Below are 21,706 nucleotides of genomic sequence, written 5' to 3'. Positions count from 1 at the left end.
TGGAACATGGGGAGCACAGTCACATGATTTCTCCTCCTCTGCGCTTGTGCGTCTGTTCCGGGCACACACACAGCTTCGGGCTTGTGCGCACACAGCTGAGTGCTCCCTCCGGCGTGGAGGCGTGGCTCGCAGGGGCCCTTGAGCCAGGGCTGGTTGGGAGTTCTCTGAGAGGTCATGTCCCGCGGGGTTAAGTCATAGAGACCATAGGACTGTCTTGTGATGCCTCTTAAACCTGTGCCCTGGTTAGTCAGCAGGCTCATACCACTGTCTTGTGATGATTTGAAAGGGTAATTGTGCCAGCCGCTCATAAAACAGGAGGGATGGCCTCGCTGGTCCCGTCCGGGGGCACTTGTAGCTCTGATCGTATCACTGCTCTTTCTCCCCCTCAAAACCAAAAGGACACCGCAGCGTTTTTCGGAAACGGGTTTTTGCAAGATTACTGACAAGGAAGTAGTTACTCAGTCTGTGTTTCCTGAGGTTCCTAAGCTAGGGGCGAGTGAAAACTTTGCAGACGCTGATAAGAGTCTAAAATGACTTCAGTTACCGCATAGGTACTTTTTAGTCTTTCCCCACAGGATTTTTATCTTACTTAGATTATACATTTTATCATTTTCCCTTGACCAACATGGAGCTGCCTAGCAGGTACATTTCAAAGCAGTTCTATTTCAGTGGGGCATTTTGTTTCCTTGGTCGTTTGATTTTAATAGAAAATATGGTGATTCTGGTATTTGTTGCCTGGGTTGCACGTTAGTAATTGAGTTGACTCAGCAACAATTCATTGTAGTCTCTCCAGGTGAAGAGTCTTTTGAGGACCTGACCGAAGAAAGCAAAACACTGGCCTGGAATAACATCACCAAACTGCAGTTACACGAGCGATATAAAATCCACAAAGAGTAAGAGTGTCTCTGTGCCATCATGGCAGAGGTCGGGGTCTTGGCTTGGGGCCCCAGGTTTTACGTGGAGTCAAGAGGGTGGAAATTCTCTTTCAGTGCTGTCTTGATCGGTTTTTATCCCCCGAAATGTCTGTAGTGATCAGCCATCTGAGGTCAGTGTGGCAAGGGAAACAGAGTTTGGCACAAAATGAATTTATGTCAGCATCCCATGCCCTGGTCTTTCTAGAGCACAGGATGGGGTCTGCAGTCAGCAGGTAGATTTGTGCCTCTCACGCTGGGGCGCACGGCCCCTCTCGGCTTTGATGGTGCGGAGCCATGGCAGAAGCACAGTGTATCCTCCCCGGGTGTTGAATTTTACTGATATTGTAGGGGAGAATGTGTCTTTGTAAAAAAAATTACAACAAGTGTGTGTATTGAGAGAGAGAAAGAGATTAAAGTGCTAAGTTCGACAGGAGTTTTCAAAATAACACCTATCCTTTCAAAAAATATGGGCCTGCTGTCAGACCCAGAGGGGTTTCGGGCGTTCAGACTTCTGCAGTCAGGTCATTCACGCACTGTGCTGGAAAGGCTTGAGAAGCACTGACGTCCCCTCAGCCATCCTGTCACAGATAAGAAAACGCCAGCTCAGGGGTGAGGCCCGTTGTCCTGTCCCATGCACACAGACGTCCCCTCCCACGTGCTGATGCCACATACACCACTGGTCATGGGTGGAACTGAATGTGCCACCTACTTGAGACCAGTGGCTTCCTATCAGAGCACAGCCTCCTGAAAAGAAAGCGTCCTGCCTTCCTCATTACAACAGAGGCTTTCCCTTGTCTCAACTTCTCCACGTGATGCACAGAAAGGGGCCTTATCATCCAAGGCAGTGAATAGGCAAAGGGTCCTTTAGGAGGAAATGGCGGAACCAGACAAGGGTGTCATCGGTGAACAGATGCTAGGTAAATTCGACTCCGCCACGAAGCGAGCGAGCGAGCGAGTGTGAAGAAGAGAGGGGTTCGGTAATGTTGGGAGATGGTCCAGGAGAGTGGAACGGAAGGAGAAGCATCCCACTTTTCCAGCTGTCAGGACGGTGTGCGACTTAGAATGTGGCAGCCAGGGAAGCCGGGAGTGGGGATGATTTCTAGCCACGGGCATCGCCCAGACGAAATGAGAGGCTCGCCGGCGATGATCTGGCAGTGGCGGGTGTCACGGGTGGGACGGATCCAGCAGACAGATGTGACGAGGGGAATCCCAGGAGCTTGGTGAGATGAAATCGGAGACTCGGAAGAGACTCGCGTCTGGCACACGGTCGATGGTGATTTATCAAAGTCTGTTTTTACACAGGGCGGTTACTGGAATCGCAGTGTCTGGCAACGGCTCGTCCGTCTTCACCACGTCGCAAGGTATGTCTCCTGCCCGAAAGGTGGTTCGCCCGGAAGCGCAAAGCGTCCAAGCTGCGGAAGTCTGTTAACTCTCGGTCAGGGGCTTGTACTTGAGTGCGCTGCCTCCCCAAAACGTGAATTTTGAGCAGCTGTGGCGTTTAGCACGCAGCTTCCTCGTAGTTTGCCAGAAACAATCACGCAAGTGCCTTTCTGTTGCTGACAAGGTTTCCCGTAACTTAAGGGACAGAAAGCGCTAGTTTCCCATCTGCTTGCTCGGTGGGGCCCTTTCTGCCTCGGGGCTGGCTGAGGTCCTGAGCCCGGGGGCCGGGCGGGGTGCCGCAGTGTCCAGCAGAGGGCGTCCCAGGGCGCGGAGCGTGAAGGGGCGCACTTGCCGCTAGGGTTTTCGTTCTTGCCCCTGGTATATATTTCAGGGTGTTTGATGTCGATTTCAGCTGGAAACCCAGTTCATACACTGTTAATGTTCTTATGCGTTATCAAATTATGTCTTCGCTGTCCTGCTTGTGTTTTACAACTTGCTCGGACAGAGTTAGTAGCTGGCTGTTTTTTGAGGGTACTTCTTCTTTAGCGTTTTTCAGAGGAAATCCTATTTTCTGTCGCTGGAGGTCAGCAATGGTGCTAACCAGACACCTCCAGATAAACGAGAGTTGCTACGCTCTGGTTCTGCAGTTGTGGTTTACTGCCTGTAGCACGTCGTTCCTTTCCCTTCCCAGTACAGTCTCAGGTTTCATGAAACAGAATTTTCCACAAAGTATAGAAAACGATTCTACTGTAGGGGCGCGCGGGTGGCCCAGTCGGTTGAGTGTCCGCCTCTTGACTTTGGTTCAGGTCATGACCCCGGGGTCGTGGGCTGGAGCCCCAAGTTGGCCTCCACACTGAGCATGGAGCCTACTTAATAGTCTCTCTCTCTCTCTCTCTCTCTCTCTCTCTCTCTCTCTCTCTCTTCCTCTCTCCCTCTCCCCTACTCACGTGCTCACTCTAAAATAGAATAAAAATAAATTTAAAAACATAAAGTGATCGTACTGTAGACCAAAGGGAGTGAACATGCAGGACACGCACCGGGCCCTGTTGGGGTCATGGAGGTGTTGCTCCGGTAGAAGGAAGCCATCCGTGTTTTGCCAGGATCCTGCCCGCTGAATGTGCCAGCATTATAACACAAGACAAAATGCTTCAATCAGAGCCTGTGTTCTTAGCCGGATTTGTCTGACATGGTTTGTTAAATCCTTTAGTCCATTGTACTTGTATGACCTTGTAAAACCCTGAGTCTTAGGAGTGTCAAGGCTTTGCAACTCTGAGGCTTTTATTAAGCATTGTGTCGCTTCTTTGCAAATTTGACAAATAAAGGAGAAAGAGGTTTCTTTTAAGTCAGAAGCATTGGTTTTTTTCTGGTTTCTTTCTTCTGTTGATAAAACTTGTATTACTGATTTATACATATCGAGATCACCACCCCAAAGTGACCTTTCTTCCTCCTGTACGTGGTAGATGCGTTTAGTGACGTGAGCATTCGGCGGGGACCCATCACCTGTGAGCCTGGCTCTTACAGCCGCCTTTGACAGGATCACCCCCAGCACACGCAGGGAACCTTTGGTTTTGAGAACAGCATCCTTATCCCCCAGGCTGGCTTATGGCTTTCTATAGGATGCCCCAAATTAGTGAGCTTTCGTAGACCCTGGGGTGAATACTCAAAAATGCTCAATAGGAGGGGCATTCTTTAGAATCAGAAGCACTGTTGGAAAGTCTCAGAAGTAATTATGCCCCACAGGGTGAAGTTCAGGTAATGTGCTCACTCTTCTGGCTTTGTTTCCAAGCTAATCCTGGAGAATTTTCAGTTTTACAAAGTCTCAGGGCTCGTGTGTGTTGATGTTGCAAAAATTAGGTTGAGAGGTTACCTTTTACTGTACAGAAGAAATTGCCTAAAACTCATTTGGGCCTTTTATTTATCGCGTTACATGTTTACAGATTAGGAAATGAGTTGTTACGTGTTTCAAATATGGGGCGTTTGGAGCTCATTTTAAGTTTTGTGAATCTTGGTTCTTAAAGAAATTGTTTTGCTACACCTTTGTTTGTTAGGCAAAGACATTATAATCCCTACTTTATTATCCTTTAGAAAGTCGAGTGGTTCTTCCATAAACGCTAATTCAAGGGTATCACACTCTAACTGGGCTGTTTAAAAAGAAAAAATAAAAACAGGTATTGGCAAGATTTTTGTTTTCATTAATTCAAAGTTGCTGTTTTACTTCTCTTCGACTTTTAACTCCTGTCAGTGACCGGGCCAGCTCTGTGTTCAGTCATGCTGAAATGTCAGCAGTGTGCTGGGCCCCTACTGGTATGTTAGTTTCCTCGTCCGGGGGTTACAGGTCGCCAGTGCTGTTGCCCGGATGGGCCGCAGATCAGCCCCCCACCTGCCACCCAGCTCTCCGTAAGAGTGTGCCTCTGCCTGCTGGCCTCTGGCTGTTCGCTGTCCTCTGTAAGGGTCAGGAAATCTTTCTCACGTGTCTGCCTTCTCGTTATTAAATTAGACTCCACCCTGAAGATGTTCTCTAAGGACTCCAAAATGCTACAAAGAAGTATATCATTTTCAAATATGGTGAGTTCATTTTACTTTTAAGTCAGCGTCACCACGGAAATTCACGTAGCAATTTGTTTTCAACACACGTATAATGGCATTTCATTTCTCCCCCAGACAATTGGGTTTATTCCTGTGTAGGTGTGCACAGAATGCCTGAGTTAGATTAGTTCTAAGTTCAATTTCAACTTTTTTCAGGGTACCTCTTTCTCATAATACCGTGTTTTCATTTGTAGCCTAGAAAACTTGAAGTACTACTCAGTAGAATTCTCTACTTAATAAATCTGTGCTTTTCTGGAACTATCTGTTACTGTAGTTTATAAATAACTTGTGTTTCCGAGTTGATAGGACACCTAATACTAGAAAACCAGTTCTTCCGAAAAAGACACACTTTATTATTCATGTAAACCATCCGAAAGGTTTTGAAATTCCCTAAAGAATTTTTGAAGTCCTCCCTACGCATGGGAAGTGTATGATCCAGAGAGGATTCTTGAGGATAAATAAAGCCCCCACCTCTGCCCACCCCACGATTCACCTGTGTTAGGAGTTTCTCTAGCCCAGGGCCACGAGAGCCATCCAGAGCCCCTGAAAATCCTCAGGCTAGACCCGTGCGCACTGCACACACTTTGACCTCCTTTCTTACGTTTGGGAGGAAACTAAGCCTCTGGAATTGGCCGGTTGAAAAAAAAAAAAAAAACTCCCTGAATATGAGGAAGGCCAAAATAAGCAGAACGTGAGCATTAATTTGGCAGGGGAGGGCTCCCAAGATAGTTTCACCATGTTCGGGATCTGCTGATTATCGTAAACCATTAATGTCAAACCATTTGTATTTCAGGCTTTATCATCTTGTTTGCTTTTGCCAGGAGACGCCACGGTCATCAGTTCTTCGTGGGACAACAATGTGTATGTATCTGCGCGGGCTGCTCGTGTAATCCCTCGCGTGGCCCCGCTGTCTTTGCGGACGAAAGGCAGGAAGGGCCAGGTCTTCCGCTGGGGAGACACTGCGCTATTGTCACATACTACAGAAGGGTAGTGCTGATGGCTTTGACTCTGTATTTGAATCTAATAAGTTCTCCAACTGGACTCTGTTTTCCTCTGTGTGTTAAATGGAGGTGAAAACACAGATGAGCCAGACCTGGAGATTTCTAGCTTTAAATTCAGATTTTGAGTATTTTGGCCTGATAACAGGAGAACAAGTAAATTTGTAATTCTGGTAGGTCTAAGTAGAGAACTAAAACGATATATTCCTTGAATATGTGTGTAAGGGTCTTAAAATTAAGCTGGAATGCTTTTTAATAGTTCTCATTATCTTGTCTGTTAGCTATTTTTATTCTATAGCATTTGGAAGACGCCAGGACACGTTAATGGGACACGACGATGCCGTTAGTAAGATCTGTTGGCATGACAACCGGCTGTATTCCGCATCGTGGGACTCCACAGTGAAGGTCTGCATAGAATTTCTAGCTTAAAATGTTAGGATAATACAAGTATTATAAACCATTCTGCTGTCTGTTCATGTGTTCAGTCACTTCACTATTTTTCACAAAGTGTATAAGTGATACATGAAGATCCTGAATGTTAATGCCTGTTTTTTTGGGTTTTTTTTTTTTAATATTTATGTTTGAGGGAGAGAGAGAGCAAGCATGAGCAGGGGACGGGTAGAGAGAGGGGAGACTGAGGATCCAAAGAGGGCTCTGCACTGCTAGCGGAGAGCCCAACGCGGGGCTCGAACTCACGAACTGTGAGGTCATGACCTGCGCCAAAGTTGGAAGCTGGATGGACTGAGCCACCCAGGCGCCCCTGCCTGTGTTTGTTTAATGTGTGCGCCTCTTAATAGGAAGTCTTCATGACTTTTGTACTGTGCGCTCAACCAGGGGGTTAAATGAGGTGGAACAGTTGGACCCCTGAATCACACAGGTTTGAACTGTTCAGGTTCACTCATACGTGGATTTTTGTTGGTAAATTCATACACTACTGTAAATCTATTTTATGATTTTCTTACCATTTTATGTTCTGTAGCTTATTGTAAGATTACAGTCTATAATACATATAAGATGCAGACTAGGTTAGTCAGCTGTTTATGTTGTCAGTTAAGACTTCCGGTCAACAGTAGGCAATCAGTACAGTAGTTAAGTTTGGGGAGAGTCAAAGTTATAAGTAGATTTTCAAGTGCATGGCGCTGGGGGGGGGGGGTGGGGAGGGGTGGTCAGAGCCCTAACCCCTGCATTGTTCAAGGGCCAACTGTATGCAGTAGGAGTCCTCTTATCTCACAGTTTGAACTAGCAGTTAATCAAAAAACATCAAGCTGAAGTGGGGAATCATGAAAAGAGAATGCATTCGACTCAAAGTTAGAACATACAAACGCACACGCCTTCACCATTCTGTCAATGTGGGGCATCCTTGGCCTTCGCTTTGGAATCCTGCCCAACTGTCTTGCAGAGACCACACCAGCGTTCACCATCCTCAGTTTCCAATTTGCATTTACGTAAAAAGCAAGCAGGAACCTAAAACTAGTAGAATTCCTTCTGGAGTTTTTCAGGATTTCCCCCCATTCTTATAGACAAATTTTCTTGCCCGCGCCGCATTTTGGCAGTTTTTTCCGGTGACTTGCCTTTTTGGGTCTTCTCGAAACATCACCGGATGCCACAGCGCTTCTGCAGTCAGGTTTCCGTAGTTCACACGAAGACCACGACGACGACAGCAGGTGCAAAGGACAGAAACAGACACAGGTGCAGTCGACACCAGGCAAGCGCCTGTGGCAGGAACAGAAGCGTGGGCAGTGCAGGGAGGGAGCCAGAAGCACTTAGTCACAGCTGTGTTTTGTTGGCAAATAGGTTAAATGGGAGTTGGTTGGTCAAGGGCACTTTTCTTGGCTGTGTTAGAAATGCTTTCGCTCTGAATGTTTGCAAATCCCTCCCGTGATACGTTCTACCCTAGGTGTGGTCCGGGGTTCCTGCAGAAACGACATGCCCCAAAAGACACCGGTTTGACATGCTGGCCGAGCTGGAACACGACGTCAGTGTGAGTACCAGCAACGACACGCCTGAGCCCGAGGGAGGGTGGGCTGTTCTTGGTCTTACCTGTGTTTTCATTTTTTTGCTTCATTTTATTTCGCTCGTGGGAGGAGAGCACGGGCTCTCCGTTCTTTTCTTTGACTCGACTCTGGGTTTCCAACTCTGCTTTGCCTTTTTTTCTCCAATTTGCTGTTTCTCTGAGAATCAGCTACTGTCCAATCCAATTTCTGAGCGTGACAATGACTATTTAGATCCCCTCGAACTATTTGGGGCAAGAAAGTATGCCCCGTCGTCTCTCATGTTTTCCAGCACATTAGTAGAAGGGACTATCTAGCGTGACACCTTCCAACAGCCAAGAACGTAAACCTGGTGTTGGGTGGCCCGGGCGCACATGACCTGGGGCAGAACCAGAGCTCGCACTTGGTTCCCCTCGCTCGTTCCACAACCAGTGGGTCACACAGCTGCTCCTCCCACTGGAGCTCACGGTACTGTCTTTTCTCTGAGATGGTGACCTGAAACCCGATTTGCGTGGTCGACAGACGAGCTAAGGTTCAGAAATATTTACAGAGTATGTGATTCCAGGCACGCACGCAAATATAACCCGAGAGATCCCCATTTCTCCGAAATCCCTCAAATAACATGGATCACCTGTGCCTCAGTTTGGTACCTCGTTACAATTTGTAATTCACAGAGTTATTCAGAAACTGTCGATTTTAGGCTATTAAAAAGAATTTCTTTTAACACTTTTTGAGACAGAGAGTGTGAGTGGGAAAGGGACAGAGAGAGAGGGAGTCACAGATTCCGAAGCAGGCTCCAGGCCCTGAGCTGTCAGCACAGAGCCCGACACGGGGCTCAAACTCTCGAACCACAAGATCATGACCTGAGCTGAAGTCGGCCACTGGACTGAGCCACCCGGGCACCCCAATTTTAGGCTCTTTTAAAACTGCATTCCATTTACGTTGGCAATATTTCATTTTGTTCACTAGCATATGAAGAATTTCATTTTTCAGTAACTGCGTAGGCAACGTTGAAACACGTCTGCATTAGCCACATCAGCACACTGTCCGTTAGAGCTTAACCTTCATCACGTGCATAGTCGAGTCAGCCTAGGGAAACCGCGATGACCGTAATTCTAAATGGATTACGTTATGTGTTTCCTTCCTCAGGTAGAGACAATTAGCCTAAATGCTGCAGGTACGATGTTGGTCTCAGGCACCAGAGAAGGCACAGTGAGTATCTGGGACCTCACCACGGCCACCATACTGCACCAGATCCCGTGCCATTCGGGGACCATACGTGATGCTGCTTTTAGCCCAGGTAGTTTTATCCTTTTTAATACAGAGGATACTGGGGGAATCAGAATTATTATCTTGAAATCATAAGAATGTAAAAAGAAAAACAGGCTGCCGATAGAAGTAGTTTCGCCTGTATCCAAGGCTGCTTCGTGGCAGAATACGGGCTACTTGGGCCATTTGTACCTCCAGGAGAGCTACGGCGGACGCTGCTCTTAATTCGCCAGCTCAGCAGAGGAACTGATTTATAGTGCGCAGGTGGACTCACCCCAAAGGGTCATCGGCCCAGTGTCTTAGAAACAAACATTTCCAGGAGAGGAGAGTCCTTGGTTAAGTACAAATAGCTCAGGGAAAATGCAAGCGAACACTATGCCAGAGATGAAACGTCAGAACAATCTAGAACACACTTCTGAAGCTGTAATTGTCTCTCGCGTTACAGACAGTCGCCACGTCCTCAGCACAGGTGCAGATGGCTGTCTAAACGTCATAGATGTGCAGACGGGAATGCTCATCTCCTCTATGACTTCAGACGAGCCCCAGAGGTACGTTCTCTTGCTCGCGTTACTAGTGGGCGAAGACGTTTACGGACAAGCTCGTGATCGTGACATTTGGGCTTGCTTTGGCCGGCGTGGATAGGGCCCTTCCTTCATGATAAATGACCAAATGACTATTTCTAAATCATTGTTGCAGGTGCTTCATCTGGGATGGAAATTCTGTTTTGTCTGGAAGTCAGTCTGGTGAACTGCTTGTTTGGGACCTCCTCGGAGGAAAGCTCAGTGAGAGAATACAGGGCCACGCAGGTAAGCGGTTATGCAGTTGACTTGATCTTTCTTCCTAAAAGGCTGAACTCCAACCTGCTTTTCCCATCAGGAAACCTACCTTTCCCAGGCAGAAAACACCCCACTGCCCTCCACGTCGTAAACATTCCCCACGAGCATCTTCGTTGGCCAAGTGACCCTTCGGGACTGAGATTTATGTTGACTGACTCCAAAAAGGAAGTTTTTGCATTAACTCCCACTTGGAGAATTAAAAACCATCGTAAAAGCTGCAACTTTTTTAAGCACACACACAGTTTTTTAAAAACCCCAAAACAGCACAAAAGTAATTAATTTCAGTAAAAACGATCTTCCTCCCACCACTGACCCCCTTCGTCCCTGTTCTCCTTTGAGGACTTTCTTCCAGTTTGCGTCCTGGGTGTGGGTGCACTCACTGTTGAGATGATGGATGTGTTGTACGTGTATGAAGTATTCTGCCCTTTTATTCCCACCCAGTATCCCCTGGAGACTCACTGTATGTGCTTCTATTTGCACAGTTGCCTCCTCATCTCGAAGATTTATGGTCTTTAATTCTTCTAGTTTCTAAGGTTATAAGTATCTACTTTTCCACTGTGACCAGGAACTTCTCCCCGACATCCTCTTCCCTCTTTCCTTTGGTGACATTGTTATTTCTTCACGTTCTAAAGTGACCTGTGTAGGTCATTCTCAGTTTACCGGCTTTAAATAACCTTTGACTCTGTCCAGTAAATGGACTTCGCAGCCTTACACCAATTCCTTACCTCTTCCTCTCGTCTGCCTCCTGTTATCGTAGGTGTATATACTTGCATTCTGGTGTTACCCCTAATCCTCCGTTATTTCAGCTTTACACGTGAGCGGTTTCTCATTCCTCACATGTTCCTTGTGCCAAGCAGTTATTTTTCATTGACACATCGATTATAGGATGAGAGTACTTAACAGCGGATCTCGGGGCCCCCTGGTCAACTTGCCACCTAACCACACGGTCTCTTTCCCTTAGGTGCTGTGACATGTATGTGGATGAATGAACAGTGTAGCAGTATCATCACAGGAGGGGAAGACAGACAAATTATGTTCTGGAAATTGCAGTATTAAGTGCCTTTTCCTCTCTTGAATGTTAAGTCGAACTCTAATGTATTTTTAAACCAAACTATGAAATCAACTGGTGAATGTGCAATGATGGTATTCGAAGTTTTACCACACGAGGTATTTGTGGTTTTAAACTTCCAAAATCATGGTGACTTCGTTGAAAGCCATTGGTCGCCATCCTCTAAGGCGGACAAAACGTGGTGGTGGTAGGGAGAAAACATTACATCTGTAAGGCAGGTGTTCGTCCCGGGGTGCTGATGGTCAGACGGCAGGTTTGAGTGGCAAAGAAAAGTAGCTAAGAGATACAAAACGGAGTTGGGAAAACTTCCAAAAAAACGCTGAGCAGCTCAGAATTTTCCAAGAAAACGTGCAGTATTCTCTGCTACTTCTGAGTCACGCTGTTTTGTCTTCCTTACCTACGAAATTGCTGCCCATTGGGTCCTTGGGTATGTGTTTTCATGGAGTGGTTTACTTTGTATAACCTACTGTTCTCAGATTCTAAGAACCTGGGGAAGGATCAGCAATTCTTGTAACAGTAAGTTTACTGTGTACAGGACGGTTTATTTCATTATAGCTATTAAATGCTCATCTTTTCTACATTAAAAATATTTTTCTGTAATGAAAGCTGTTTTCATTTTCTTAAGTGATTTATTACCAAGGCTAGTGCCCTTTACGAACTTCAAGTATTGGTCCTTCTAGAAAACCATACTTAGTGATGAGAATGTCCTTCTTATATTTTTGAAACTGTCTTCAGATAGTCCAAATCCAGAGAACAAAACAAGGTAAAGTAAACGGGGAAATGTTGTTTGGTTTGCTTTTCTAAATCTCAAGGTAAGATGTTAAACAGTACTGATTTGCCTTTATGTTAAAACTCTTCTATGATATTTAAAAACATTGTTAGGTCTTATAGGCCGTATCACATGGGGGGAGAACTTGACCAGGGTAACAAGTGTCATTAAACATGACTCAGTCTCAGGTTTGCAAGGAGCCTCAGTGGCTTCCTGTTGCTCTGCCTGGATGTGCACACCGGCCCTCTGAGGTTCGGAGGCGGAAGCACTTCTCCTGACAGACGCTCCTCCTCCTCTGTCAGCACAGAGGGCTCTTCTCAGGGCCCATGGACGTCAGCTGCTCCGGGAGACAACCCCACGGGCCTGTTTTCTAAGTCATGCGCAAGTTTGGTGAAATCCACGGACAGTTTCCAAATGATGCAATAAATAGGCTAAAAGTTAACTTTATTTATACATATTTAATTAAAATGGAATAGGCATAAACCAAAACAAAAAAATGAGGGTAATGTGTCATATGCCACTTGGTTTGTAGGGAGGGGTCAGAAAATGGAACAAATTACCTGGAAGACATCCTAAGGCCATCCCGAAGTAGCTAGGTTACATAATGTTAGAGTAAATGACAAAATTAGATACTATTCCACTTAATCTACAAATGAAAAAAGAGAGTCAAAGTTTATCCTATTTGGTATAAGAATTTTTACAGTTAATACATACTGATTCATTTCTAGGAAGGAAGGTCAGTAACTTTTGAAGAAAGAAATTTCCATTACACGACGACTAGAAAATCTCCAATGCAACTAAGCAGCTATGCGGTAGCTCAGTATGTACCATTAACCGTTCTGGGCTAGTGTACATTTCAGTTTAATACAGAACTGCATTCTGGGTTTTAGAAAGGCAGCAATAGTTCTATTTTGGCTTTTATTCTAGATGCTTAACACAGTTAAGGCGACAGTTCAAGCATATAGAGTAAAGGTAGTTACAATTTAATGACGATCAACACAGTCTCTTGCAACCTACACTGTATAATGCTTACACGGAATGAAACCAGTGTTGTTAATGGGTGTTTGACTCACGCACGCACGCAGAACTAAAAAACCATCAAAAGCAATCATTCTACACGTACTATGGTAACACATTAAAAAGGCAATTATACCACAGAACTAAAGTAACGTGAGCGGCACTACTTGATATACAGGATAAAGGTGATTCCTTCTAACACAGAGCTAAGCCTGTATCAGTCATTCTAATCATAATGGCTTGTAAAAGCATCGGGTTTCCAGTAGAGAAACTACTCTATGAAAATCAGTAAATCTGTCCAAAGTTTCACATCTGTAAAACCAGGATAAGGCTACAACGATCTTGAAGTGGGAGGAGATATCCGATCAAAACAGTTAAGATTCCCAGCCATAATGTAAGATAAAAAGGTCTTCATGCAGCATATGCTCTCTGGCTCCTAGAAAGCTTCATGTGCATAATATAAAGTTAAGTTGCCCAAGAAGTAAACTGGAGAAGTTCAGTGAAGTTTCCATTGTGCCATGACGTTTAAACTTCAGGAATGGTGTGATCCATCAGGCTTTTCATAATGCTTGGGGCCATCCTACGAGAGAGTTTATTAAATACTGAGGTTTGGGTTTCTTGGTTCAAAAAAGCTATTATGCTGATCCAAGAAAACTCGCACTCAAGCTTAGCACTTGGGATCAAGTGGAATTGTGGGGAGAGGGAAGGTCTTTTTCATGAGTTCTAAGAGTCTCAGGTAATCTAGTTCACAAAATACCCATCGTGAAAGGCTGGGAAAAGTTAGATCAGATACAAGTAAGTGCTTGAATATTAATACCGGTGACTAAAACAAGGAAAATGACAACACTGCTATGAACTGGGAGGGAAAGGGGAAGGGAGACCCTATCGCTGGTTTAAGAGAACTCTGACTAGTCTCGACTCCAGCTTCCTTTTCCTTCTATCCATAAACACAAACTTTACTAAGGTATTATGTTTTTACTCTTTTAAATCCTATCTCTACAGGCAAGACAGAATCTGAAAAAAGGATCCAAGCTGGCTTGGTAAAAACAGCTGACAGAAGCCAGGATTTCAAAGGTTCTAGGGAAGGTGACACTGGCTGTCCCTCTTCTCTTCCCCCAAGTCAGTTTTCCAGCCTCCCTTCCTGAGGACCATGGTGGCACCACACGCCTGACCTGCCTCCTGAGATGTTTTCAGAATAGGCACTGGTACTCCTAACATCCCACAGGCAGGAATTCTCCCATCGTGAACCCCACGAGATTTCTACTGAGCAGAGGAACTGCGGGCAGAGTGCAACTCTAGTCTGTTTTGCTGAAGCTGAAGTGAAAGCCTGCCCACTTCTGCTCACGTCCCTCTTTTCTACCAGAAAAGGTCAAAATTTCAGAAGCGGATGGTGAATTTTATTCAATACTTGGGAAGTTGTGAGTGGTCATCCTTACCAATTCCCCTGATTTAAATAATTAACTTCAAATTTGGAGATCAACACGTCATCCCTTAGGTAAAAGAACCATAGATGGAGAAATTCATAGGCACAAGGACTTTCTTTTACCTCACAGGACCGTAAGCACCAAGTTGAAGTACGGTCTACTTACCGTTTGATAATATGTTCAAAGATAAAAGCAGGCATGATCGTAATAGTAACTACAGACTCAGATGTTGACAGTATGTCTGCAATTTGAGAGTCCTGTTAAAAACACGCAATGAAAATTAATTCTAAGGCTTTATTTAAGAAGTATGAAATTATGCTATTCTTGGTAAATATGTATGTCCACATACGTTTTGCTAATGATTCTAAAATCTGACCCTTGATATTTGGTATTTTTTCTAGTTTCACCAAGTTTAATTCTATAGAATGGCAATTTTATAGGTGGTAACAAAACTGCTAAGTAAACTAAGTATTGTAGCCAAAGAATCATCTTTTTCATTACTTAAGATGAAATAATTTTCTTCATGTACAAGACTTCCCGTGTCCTCTCAGTTAACAGTGCGTTCTTAACCAAGTTCATGAAACAAGCAGGTCTTAATGAAAACCTTTCGACCCTAACATAGCCTTATTTAGGAATCTGTGGAGGGGGAAAATGTGGTACTAATCTAAACAGAAACCATTACTCACTTCCTACCATTCCTGGGTTGGAAAAAGCTGAGCAATCACTCATTCAGAATGTCCTCAAAATCCTCAATGCCCACATCTCCACAGAATTCTAGTTCAAGGGACTGCAGAGATCATAGTAGTCAAGCCCTCTGCTATAGGAACGACAATTCCAGAGAACAGTCCAGGTAATTCCTTTGGCCTGAGAGCACAGCCAGAGTCCTAGGTCCCACATCTCCCCAAGTTCCTATTTATTTTGCAAGTCTACATGCAAATGCCACTGAAACAAATGGGAAAGGTAGCACGAGACCCAAGTTCTGTTCTCACCTTCAGCCCAATGACATTCTGCCCGTTGACTTCACAGATGTTGTGCTCTGTGAGAAGACCATTTCTGGCTGCAGAACTGTCTTTCACTATGGATGTTATCTTTCCATTTTTAAAGATAAACCCAACATGTCCGGTACTGTCCTTATGCATGGTAATCGTCCGTTCAAAGGGCCTGCAGACATAATGGGTTAAGTGAAAAATTTAATTCTTTCTATTGGCCCAAGTTACTCTTCAAAATTCTCCTTAAAGTAGAGAAGATGTTCCATCTGCAGAATGTTTACTAAACACCTACCGTGTGAGAAATTAGGAACAAAATTAGATAAAACCGAAGTTTAACTGAGAAGAATAAAAACCCAAAAGCTAACTGTACCAATGTGACATAGGTCGACCCTTAACACTTGCTAAGGGGCAGGAAAATAGAGGCCTTATTTCCGTGCCAAATGTTTGGTTTATAAACTGCTAAATATAAAAATGCCACCTTTCTACCTTGGCAACTAGAGCTTCATAACCCCCCTGAAGGCCAGATTTGGTTTTTTAGAACTCCCACCCCAACTTGGGAGTTCTGCAGGGACCCGGGCACTGTGTCCCTCCTACGCTGGATGTCTAAACAGTAAACTGGAAAGTGAGGCCAGAGATGCCATACTGCTTGCCCTTCCAATGTTCATTTACTACGATCTAGAGAAAGAGACAGGAAGGTAACTTCTAGAGGATGCATACGAAACCAGAATGCTCTAAAAATTTTTAAGAAAAATCGGCACCAAACAACTGCAAGACTGTAAGGCTAATCGATAACATCTAATATTCTTCTGCAACGCAGTCAATCATATTCACAGACTCTCAAAGCCCAAGAGAATGGAAAACTAGTCTTGAATTTCCATTTCAACGGTCTAGTCAACTTACCGGTCACGAACAGTCATAGTAATCTTCTCTCCAAAAGCCTGTTTCAGCACCTTATGTGCCTTATCAGAGCTCCAACCTGCACAGTTTTCCCCGTTGATCTGGAGTACCTGGTCCCCAAATCTCAGACCAACCAAAGAGGCTGGAGAATTTGCCTGGACCAGCTGAACAAATATACCCTAGAGAATAAGGAAATAACTTTAGTCATTTGCCACTGTTACGATATGGTTTAAAAACACTGGAAAATTAAGAACCAACTGTTCAGGTTATGAATCTACCCTAGTTAAAAAAAAAAAAAAAGAAAAACTTCATGAATATGTATGCGTCATTACTCCCAAAAAAGAAACTGAAAATTTTATGGAGGCAATGACCCCAGGAATTAGGGCAAAAACGTAAAATCACACTAGTAATTTCTACCTCAAATCATGACCCACCTGACCAACCTCAATCATCCCCTTCATCTTGGAATAAAAAGTCTAAGGAAAACAAAGTAGGGTTTCTACAAGCGCCTGGGTGGGTGGCTCAGTCAGTTGAGCATGACTTCAGTTCAGCTCATGATCTCGCGGTTCATGGGTTCAAGCCCACACCGGGCTCTGTGCTGACAGCTCAGAGCCTGGAGTCTGCTTCGGATTCTGTGTCTCCCTCTCTCTCTGCCCCTCTCAAAAATAAACATTAAAAAAAAATTTTGTTTTAAATGACAGTGTACGGTCATAACTCTTCTTTAGAGTTGAAGGACTCCTCAACCCATTTGCTAAATTACAGAGAAGTAAATAAGGTTAATTAAATAAGATTAAGGTTTATGTAATAGCCTAAAAGGTACATTCAATACCACTCCAATTTTTATGAAGAACCCACTATGAAATAAATACAGAAAACTCAAGTTTAGTCAACAGAGAATTAAACCCACATGGATACTTATACTCTTATAAACTCTCAATCTCAGATGTTGAATATAAAAAAAAATACAAGTTTGGGGCGTCTGGGTGGCTCAGCCAGTTAAGCATCCAACTTTGGCTCAGGTCATGATCTTGTGGTTTACAAGTTCAAGCGCCGCGTCGGGCTCTGTGCTGATAAGTTCAGAGCCTGGAGCCTGCTTCAGATTCTGTGTCTCCCTCTCTCTCTGCCCCTCCCTCACTCATGCTCTCGCTCTGTCTCAGAAATGAAGAAGAGTAAACTTGGCAAAATATGAAAGCATCTACAAAGCTAGACCCTCTCTATACTCTTAGGCTGGGTCGGACAGAATTCCTGTCCCGTATCTTACAGCTTACTTTAGGACAGTACCGAAAACTGGGTGGCCCCCTATGAAATGGTCAGAGCAAGGAGTTTTGGCCAAACGGCGAAATCCACTGCAGGGATAAGTGCGATGGAGATAGGGGCCTATGAAGAGTATCTTGTCTTTTAGGGCAGAGGAAGGAGCACAGAGCAAATGCCGGCAGAAGGGGCTGCATACACTACTGAAAAGGAAGGAAAGGCAGCGAAGTCAGGGCTTCCGAGGAAGCGTGGTGACGTGTCCTGCGTAAATTACAGGTGTGCGAGCTGCTGATGCCCTGAGCCCTCCGGCTAGGCAGGCAGGGTTGGGGCTTCCTGCCAGGATCAGCCTCAGCCATTGACCACAGTGTGCAACACTCATTACCTTTAGCATTTTCTATGTGAAAAGGTGGGACACACTAAGCTAATAAGACTTCAGACTGATAAGGAATCCGAGGTAATGCCTGAAACCACAAATCGGGGTAAAGACTCAGCATGTCTTTAACGATCCTAAACGCCTCCTCAGAGAGTAACCACCCCATTTAATTTCTTCAGTATGGTGCGGTAAGAAGTAATTACAAAGTAAAATAATGACTGCCCTAATTAGAAAATCACTTTTGCTCAAAAAATGACCTATTAAATTCACACTGAAGGACGGAAATAACAAGACTGCAAACTCACTTCACAAGTTAAATGATCATTATTGGAAGATACACACAAGACCACCAACTCTCACTGGTCAGTCTTTCTTAACATGTACATATGATGCCCTATTTGAAGCTCATAATTTTATCTGTATAAACTATGTTCTACATAGACCGATGAACTTTATTCCAGAAAGGAGACTCAAAAAATAATTCACTTAAGGTAATGAAGTATCAGCTCTGCCTCTGCAGAACAGAGCATCTCCAAGTGGAAAAATTTAAGTTAGTGGACTTAAAATAATCTTGATTATAGATGCAATACAATTAATTAAAACATCTGCACTGTAGGGGCGCCTGGGTGGCTCAGCCAGTTAAGTGTCCGACTTTGGCTCAGGTCATGATCTCGCAATTCATCAGTTCGAGCCCCGCGTCGTGCTCTGTGCTGACGGCTCGGAGCCTGGAGCCTGTTTCAGATTCTGTGTCTCCCTCTCTCTCTGCTCCTCCCCTGCTCATGCTCGCTCTCTCACAAAAATAAACATTAAAAAAAATTTTTTTTAAACATTTGCACTGTAAATTATGCTAATAGTGATCACTTAATATCCCATAAGCTATTTTGACAAACTGAAATATAATTAAAAATACTTACATTATCTATTGATTTAAGCCTGAGCCCAATCTTTCCATCTTGATCCTTACACAAAATGACCTCACGAATCCCTTGCTTAATTTCTGCTCTACGAATTCCAACGTCATTACCAGTTACAGGAGCCACCATATAGTTCATACTGGAAGGTCGTGCTACCAGCTGCTGACAAAAACATACACGACATGTCAATACTTAGAAACATTCTTCATGAAAATACCTAAAATGACAAGTAACTTGAATATACTCAGTTGTGGTTTCCCACAAAGTAATTTGCGTACTGTTTCCTTCAAATAAATGGATTTACACAAAAATGTCCCCAGCTTTTATTTACTAATCCTAAAGGAAATTTATTACCACATGTATCACCCCCAAAAGATTCAATGGCTTTCTCTGTCGCCTTCTGAATTCACTGATATCTGCTTCATGTACACTCTGGCTTGTCTGCACTCAAACGTATTATCCTTGAGCTTAAAGGCCACATCATACTCTTGAAAACACACATTTTCCAGAGGGTTCTTCTGTATATGGTCTGATGTGTAGCCATCTACTGACCCTTTCAGAGTTTCTATAAAAGGGAGAACCTTCTTACCTCACAGTGCCATTGTAAGGATTAAAACTGCATGTTCCAGAAATGCTGGCACACGAGACAGGATCATTCTCCTCCTCCACAGTGAACATTTATGGACTAACCAACTGTACGCACAAAGCAGACTGACCGAGAAGAGCTATACTTGGCATTCATGGCAGGTACCATGTTTCCAGTTTCTCAGTTTTCTCAAGTTTTCTTGACCAAAACTGGTTTTCTAGTTTAAGCGGACCCTTTCTTCAACCAAAAAGATAATGTGGGAAGAGCTTACCAAGCCTTCTTAATTGGAATCTGTCAAAAGAACCTCTGACCTACCTAAGAACTATGAGCTCAGAGCAACAATAACAGGGAAAAAGGAACCTCAACTACGTAATCACAGATTGCAAATTTTTGGTTCAGAATGTGTGGTAATTATGACCGCGTATGCCTAAAGCTGAAAGTCTTAACGGGAGTAATGCACACATAAAATTATGCTAGAAATCAGAACACAATGCCAGAAAATATTACTTATGAGATTATACAGGTTCAAAACAAGAGATGATTACAGCTATAAGAGACACAGGAAAATCAGGTAATGGGATAGAAACGGAAAAATTGAAGCCAATGAATTATTTAGTTTGGCTGGAATACAGAACAAAGGGGCAAGGGGGCTTTGGAGGGGCTTTTACTTTTGAAATACCTTTATTTTTTCCAGCAAGTATTTTTAAGTACTTGACCTACTAGGTGTTCTTACTTACTATGACCAACACCACATCATCTCTGCGCCCTACCCCCATTCTAAGCAAGCAACCATTTCCGGAGAGGGCTACTACAATGACCTTCTAGACCGTCTTCCTGACTGTCCACAGAGCAAAAACATAAATTTAAAAAAAAAAAAAAAAAAAAAGGAAACAAGGAAATCAGATTACACCACTCCCACAACTCAGATCCCAATCCCTTAGCACGGTCTACAAGGCCACAGACCACCCGGCCCTCACTACCCCTCCAATGCCATCTGCTACCACCATGTCCTGCCCTTGCTTCCTCTGGCCATCACACAAGTCTTGTCAAGTCCACCAAGTTCATTTCTGCCCGAAAGCCTTCAAGTTCTCGGTGTTCTCTTACCAGATATTCACATGCCTTACTCCCTCATTTCCTTCAGTTCTTTACTCATCGTATGTCAACCCCTCAGAGAGAACACATATGCTCACGATATTGACATATAGCCCTGGCACTTTATTCATTTGGTTCACGTCATAAGCGCTGGCTTATTTGCCTACAATGCGAGTTTCACTGGTGTGTGTGGCGGGCGGGACACTGCTGTGGTTCACTATTAGATCTATCACACCTAGCACAGTGCATGGAACATGTGGGTTCTTAAGCTACTGGCTCTCATCTCCCCTCGTTTAAGGTGCCAGTGGAAGACAGCACCCTGAAAAGGGTTCTAGCTTCTAGAATATATGCTTGGAATGTGCAACCAAATACATGATGCAGTTTTTTCCAAGGCCAGAATAAAAGATCTGGAAACCAAGGTGTGGCTGTGGGAATAGTTCCTCTCACTGTTATATCTAAACACACACAAAAGTTTTGCATCCCGCCCCCCGTAGCCCCATACCGAGCTCTACAGTGTGAAGGTCTTATTTACGAAGGAGGCATGCCTCCACCTGGGAACACAACACTGTCTCCTCTGAATCAGAAGAACATCACCTAACCATTGTTTTGGACTTCATATGCCACTGAACAAAGGCAAGAGGAGGTTACTAAATTGGCTAGTGTGATTAATTCTGGTTACCAAGTGAAACTGGGTTGCTGCTTGATAATGGGTTCTAGACTATGTTTGGAATCCAGAAAGTTCTTTGAGATGCCTCTTAGGTCTTCCATGTCCAACAGTAAAATTAATAGAAAAATACACTTCAGCTTGTAGTCACGATGGAGCCAGAATTGCCCTCCTGCGATAAATAACCAGAAAACTGGAAAGACAGGAGGCAACAATTTTTGGACAGTGGACACTAGGTAGTGTAGGACAGTAATCCCTGAAAGATGGGAAACACATGAGGTGAGCCCTGTCATCGCCTGGCTTTCTGCCCAGACCACTATCTGGACTGGAACACAGAAGTACAAGTCCCAAGCGCACTGTGCTCTTGTTAGTTGAAAAGACAAAAACCAGGAAGGCAGAAGCAGCTAGAAAGACTGCTAGAATTTATAGGGCTGAGTTCCAAAAAGGAGGGAGCTACACAGAGAAAAAGCTCCAGAAAGCTGTACAGGGGTCTCCTTGAACCCTCTGCTGAATGCTAATCCCAGTACCTATGAAATAAGGCTCCAAAGGCCAGGCAAAGAACATGCAGGGAGCTGTAAGCTGAGGCTTCCCGCAGATCCCACACGACTGGGAGACATCCAGGGTCCTACCAGCAAGTGTGGTGTGCTCATTAAATACCCAGGACCTTCAGCAGAGAACCTGAGGGGA

The 21,706-nt window shown here is 44.3% G+C and overlaps 2 protein-coding genes across 7 annotated transcripts in view; one reads left to right on the top strand and one right to left on the bottom strand.

The window, feature by feature from the left end:
- NSMAF (neutral sphingomyelinase activation associated factor) overlaps nucleotides 1–12,475 on the top strand; it is a 63,607-nt gene extending 51,132 nt beyond the window's left edge. For both annotated transcript variants that reach the window (XM_047073961.1, XM_047073960.1), the window contains 10 exons: nucleotides 785–893; nucleotides 2,217–2,275; nucleotides 4,792–4,859; nucleotides 5,674–5,741; nucleotides 6,160–6,283; nucleotides 7,776–7,859; nucleotides 9,019–9,169; nucleotides 9,584–9,686; nucleotides 9,835–9,944; nucleotides 10,936–12,475. In XM_047073961.1, the coding sequence (XP_046929917.1) occupies nucleotides 785–893; nucleotides 2,217–2,275; nucleotides 4,792–4,859; nucleotides 5,674–5,741; nucleotides 6,160–6,283; nucleotides 7,776–7,859; nucleotides 9,019–9,169; nucleotides 9,584–9,686; nucleotides 9,835–9,944; nucleotides 10,936–11,030 (971 nt within the window). In that variant the 3' untranslated portion in view covers nucleotides 11,031–12,475. The remainder of the gene's footprint in view (nucleotides 1–784; nucleotides 894–2,216; nucleotides 2,276–4,791; nucleotides 4,860–5,673; nucleotides 5,742–6,159; nucleotides 6,284–7,775; nucleotides 7,860–9,018; nucleotides 9,170–9,583; nucleotides 9,687–9,834; nucleotides 9,945–10,935) is intronic.
- SDCBP (syndecan binding protein) overlaps nucleotides 12,240–21,706 on the bottom strand; it is a 34,374-nt gene continuing 24,907 nt past the window's right edge. For 2 of the 5 annotated variants that reach the window (XM_047073962.1, XM_047073966.1), the window contains exons 5-9: nucleotides 18,678–18,839; nucleotides 16,143–16,318; nucleotides 15,243–15,414; nucleotides 14,419–14,510; nucleotides 12,240–13,409 (exon numbers count right to left, since the gene is read on the bottom strand). In XM_047073962.1, the coding sequence (XP_046929918.1) occupies nucleotides 13,355–13,409; nucleotides 14,419–14,510; nucleotides 15,243–15,414; nucleotides 16,143–16,318; nucleotides 18,678–18,839 (657 nt within the window). In that variant the 3' untranslated portion in view covers nucleotides 12,240–13,354. The remainder of the gene's footprint in view (nucleotides 13,410–14,418; nucleotides 14,511–15,242; nucleotides 15,415–16,142; nucleotides 16,319–18,677; nucleotides 18,840–21,706) is intronic. The other 3 variants (XM_047073963.1, XM_047073967.1, XM_047073964.1) reach the window with 2 other exon arrangements.

The sequence above is a fragment of the Lynx rufus genome, unplaced genomic scaffold (genome assembly GCF_022079265.1).
Source record: "Lynx rufus isolate CCGP_SWC_20201006 ecotype Redwood Valley unplaced genomic scaffold, mLynRuf1.p SCAF_12, whole genome shotgun sequence".
Lineage (NCBI taxonomy): Eukaryota > Metazoa > Chordata > Mammalia > Carnivora > Felidae > Lynx > Lynx rufus.
The sequence above is the reverse complement of the archived record's forward strand: the minus strand, read 5'-3'. Positions and strand labels throughout refer to the sequence as shown.